The 5000-nt window shown below is 37.8% G+C and overlaps 2 protein-coding genes across 2 annotated transcripts in view; one reads left to right on the top strand and one right to left on the bottom strand.

Moving 5' to 3' along the window:
- syn3 (synapsin III) overlaps window positions 1-5000 on the bottom strand; it is a 300701-nt gene that overhangs the window by 136494 nt on the left and 159207 nt on the right. The window lies entirely within an intron of this gene.
- Window positions 1-5000, top strand: part of LOC133621543 (metalloproteinase inhibitor 3) — a 43880-nt gene that overhangs the window by 16756 nt on the left and 22124 nt on the right. Inside the window, exon 2 of the mRNA XM_061983632.1 lies at window positions 1542-1624. Coding sequence (XP_061839616.1) covers window positions 1542-1624 — 83 coding nt within the window. The remainder of the gene's footprint in view (window positions 1-1541; window positions 1625-5000) is intronic.

The following is a 5000-nucleotide window of genomic DNA, read 5'->3' as shown; positions in this document are numbered from 1 at the left end:
AAATGACAAAACTTTTCTTCTACATATAAAAAGTGCAACATTAAACAGTTTCAAGTCAACTCATCATGCTTAATTTATTACAGCATTTGGGAAGCCTGATTTTTATTATGTAAATGTTATATTTTTATCAACATGTGATAGCAGGGACCCTGCCATTCAAAACTAGGCTGCTGCATTACTAATGATTAATTTAACTATAGCTGAACACCATGGAGTTCATGTCGGCTTAATGATGCACTTGCATTATTATATCAACTATCAGAGACAGAAACTCTTCATTTAACATAATGTCCTTTTTTGCTGCTTCAACACAGCTCAATCAACACAGAAAAAGGTAAAGTGAAATAACAGACAGACAGGGCTTTGCTGTCCGTAACACACACACACACACACACAAAGCGGAGGCGGCTACTTCATATGTCCGTGTGGAAACTCGTTCGGTACGCCTCCGAACCGAACCCCCGTACCGAAACGGTTCAATACAAATACACGTACCGTTACACCCCTAACATATACACACATATATATATATATATATATATATATATACATACATATGTAGATACATACATATACACACACACACACACACACACACACACACACACACACACACACACACACATATATGTACTGTCATGATCCGTAGTCCGGATCATGTTTTGTTTAGTTTGTTCTGTTAGTTTTGGACTTCTTTAGTTCCCGTCTGCGCTTCCTTGTTTGTTCGGTCACCATGGCGACTCATTAGTTTACCTGCCTCATTTGTTTGGATCACACCTGTCGCTACTCATTGTGTTCACCTGTCTCTGATTAGTGCTCGCCCGCTCACCTGCTTCCCGAGCACTAATCAGAGGCATTATTTAAGCCTGCCATTGCCGGTCAGTCGTCCTGGCGACATTACTCTGTTCTTGCTCTTTTCAGGATAGTTCCATGCTTGTATTCTTGTTCATAGTACATGCTGCTCAGCTCATGTCACAGTAAGTGTGGTTTGTTTTTCATAGTTTACGTCAAAGTGATAGTTTTGTTTCCTTAGCCAAGTTGTGCCTCCTCTGTGAGCGCTTTTTGTTTGTAACCTTTTTTGAGTAGAAATTAAATCATGATCAACCTTCTACCAAAGTCTGGTCCGGTCCGTTTGCATTCCGGGAAAAAAAATCCTTGCAGTAAGCTGTGTAAAACTCCATGCCATGACATGTTAAAGTTAAAAGTTAAAGTAGCAATGATTGTCACACACACACTTGGTGTGGTGAAATGTGTCCTCTGCTTGATTGTAAACGATGTCCATCGAGGAGTTGGTGTGAGAAGTAAAAGAGGAGCGACCTTCATACGTTGTCAATATTCAGTGTTTTATCGTTCATAGTTAATATCGTAAAATGTTTTATTTTCATGTACATCCTGGGTGTCTTGTTCAGTAAAACAACTGTAAAACTTCATTACCTATTCTGAGGTGGTCTGTCTTAACGTTTGTAGCCTTAAATGAGACATTTTGAAGGCACGATGGAATGTTAGGCTTTGCTGACCAGCTGGTGTCTCTCTCTCTGCAGTCATTCGTGCTAAAGTGGTGGGCAAGAAGCTGGTGAGAGGTGGACCCTTTGGCACCATGAGCTACACCGTCAAGCAAATGAAGGTAAGAGGAACCCTCAAGCGGTGTGTCGTGTTTCCTCACGCCACACTTTGCCTGTGTGACGCAGCTCTCAACTCAAGACACTTGTATCTCAAATCAACGTCACCTTTTTTAAAAAACTTTTCTAACCTGTAACCTGTTTAGAAAAAAAATAATAATAATAAAAAAAAAAAATAAATAAAAAAAAAATATATATATATATATATATATATATATATATATATATATATATATATATATATATATATATATATATATATATATATATATATATTCCATTTATTTCAAATATCGATTTAAAATACTAAACTATATATATTTTTTATTTATTTATTTATTTTTCTATAAGAAAACATTTTTAAAAGACAATTTTAGGCCACCCCCAGGCAGCTTTAATTTACTTACTAACCTCTAACTTGTTTTGAAAAAGTACCAGTTAAAAAAGATAAAAACGTTTCTTTTTTTTTATAAATACATATGTTTAAAAAAATTAAAAAAAAGGTTTATAATGTATAAAAAAAACAAGATTTGAGGTACCACTTTATTTTATCCAACAAAATTCTAACTTTTGTCAGGGTTAAGGTCACCAAAGAGCCTATCTCAGCTGCATTCGGGCGGAAGGCGGGGTACACCCGGTTAAGGTCAGCAAATGCAACAACCAATCACGACAAAGCGTGTAACTTAAATTTTTGCTTGGAACTTAAAGCATAACAATCAAGCGGCAGCTCTTATCTCAAAACACTCCTGAGTTGAGGTACCAAGGTAAACATAAAAATAAATATATAAAAACAATTATAAAACCATTTTTTTAATGAAAAGAAAATATTTTTCAAAAATCAGATAAAAAAGGTCAAAACACTCTTGATTTGAGGGACCAAGGTTAAAAAATAAAAATAAAAAAAAAATAAAAAAAATAATAATAATTATTAAAAATAAAATAAGAATTAAAAAAAATACATATAAAAAATAAAAATAAAATAATAAATATTTAAAACAAAATAATAATATGTTTAAAATTCACAAAAAGTTGAGGTAACACTACATTTTACCCGGTTTCCTGCTGACCCTACTGTGGACTGGACTCTTACTGTTATGCTGGATCCACTATGGACTGTACTCTCACAATATTATGTTAGACCCACTCGACATCCATTGCTTTCGGTCTCCCTAGAGGGGGGGGGGGGGGGGGGGGGGGGGGGGTTACCCACATATGCGGTCCTCTCCAAGGTTTCTCATAGTCATTCACATCGACGTCCCACTGGGGTGAGTTTTTCCTTGCCCTTATGTGGGCTCTGTACCGAGGATGTCGTTGTGGCTTGTGCAGCCCTTTGAGACACTTGTGATTTAGGGCTATATAAATAAACATTGATTGATTGATTGATTGAACAAAAGTCCAACATTTTAAAAATTAAAGTCACCAAATGCAGGAAGCAATCAGGACAAAGCTTGTAACTTGTAACTCAAACTAAAGCAGAACAATCAAGCGATAGATCTTAAGTTGAGGGACCAAGGTTTAAAAAAAAAAAAAATATATATATATATATATATAAAAAAAAATTATATATATATATATATATATATATATATATATATATATATATATATCCATCCATTTTTACCGCCCCATTGGGGGCACTGGAGCCTATCTCAGCTACAATCGGGCGGAAGGCGGGGTACACCCTGGACAAGTCGCCACCTCATCACAGGGCCAACACAGATAGACAGACAACATTCACACTCACATTCACACACTAGGGCCAATTTAGTGTTGCCAATCAACTTATCCCCAGGTGCATGTCTTTGGAGGTGGGAGGAAGCCGGAGTACCCGGAGGGAACCCACGCAGTCACGGGGAGAACATGCAAACTCCACACAGAAAGATCCCGAGCCCGGGATTGAACCCAAGACTACTCAGGACCTTCGTATTGTGAGGCAGATGCACTAACCCCTCTTCCACCGTGAAGCCCATATATATATATATATATATATATATATATATATATATATACAAAAACATTACATTAATTTTTTTAAATGCTTAAAATTTACGGGGAAAAAAGGAGTTGAGGTACCACAGTATTAAGTCCAACAACATTCTAACGTTAACGTTGTGAGGACAAAGTAATTTCCCTGAAAGGTTCAATCACAGAAGGGCGATTGTTGTTGTTGTTGTTGTTGTTGAGAAGCTTGCGATGTTGTTACGTAACACAAGATATTTCTCATGCTGACATGACCACACGGGCTGCAGGATGAGGCACATTTGCACATGTAAACATTCCCACGTGCACAAAATGCATTAAATGGCCTTTTTTCTTCAACATTATCCTCTGGATTTAGACAACTATTTATTCTCATTCCAGCCTGCTCATTTCTTGTTTTTTTTCTTTCTTTCATGTGGTCTGATTAAGTCTGCAGTTCCTCCCCACTTCAAACGGAGGGGGAAAAAAAACTCCCGTGTAAAAAAATAAAAATAAAAAATACAAATGTTACGGTGCAACAGTTTGACCTGGGAGAGTCAACAAGGACTTCCTGTTGTTCCCAGACTGAGAATTGTCCCAACAGTTCTCAGGGAAAACTCTGACTCTGCATACCCGAGCTCAATGGAGGGAGCCCGGAGGTCGGCGGATTAGCCATGAATTTGAGGAGGGCTTGCCAACGCGGCATCAAAGTGGAGGCACGTTACACAACATAATGTTGTTATCTATGATTGGGTTAGAGCGCTAATACGCCGTACCACACGAGGCATTCCTGAAGGAATGGCATCTGATAAAAGACCAATTTTATGCTGGAGGGTACATCGTGCCACATGTCTTTGTATTGGATTATCCTATTTACCCGACTATAAGGCGCACCATTATATAAGCCGCACCCACTCAGTTTAAAAAAAACATAGTTTTCCATATATTAGCCGGACTGTGCAGTGAAATATTTTGTTAATGTTTATTTACATGCCTTAATTGTTTCCAAAGAGTGTCTGTAACAAGGCAGTAAAACGGCTGATGAAACAAAACAGAAGTCATGGTCATAGACCCGCTAGCTGCGCAAGTTAGCTCTCCAATCAGCTAAAAAGACTCAATAACTCCACGGTGACGTTTTGGCAAATTTACAAAAGGGAAACAATAGGGGTAGGATGAAATAAGCTCTGCTTCTTCCGACTCCTTTTCGAACATGTCGAATAGAGGAACTGGGAATTGTGATGCATCATGTTGTATGCACGCATGTTCCAAATATAATCAAACTCAAGTCAACTGGAAATGATTATTTACACGCCTTAATTGTTTCCAAACGGTGTCTGCAACAGGGCAGTAAAACGGGGGATCAAACACAACAGAAGTCATGGTCGTGGACCCGCTAGCTGCGCAATCTAGCTCTCCAATCAG

Source organism: Nerophis lumbriciformis, linkage group LG25 (assembly GCF_033978685.3).
Source record: "Nerophis lumbriciformis linkage group LG25, RoL_Nlum_v2.1, whole genome shotgun sequence".
Classification (NCBI taxonomy): Eukaryota; Metazoa; Chordata; class Actinopteri; order Syngnathiformes; family Syngnathidae; genus Nerophis; species Nerophis lumbriciformis.
This window is presented reverse-complemented; position numbering and strand designations above follow the sequence as displayed.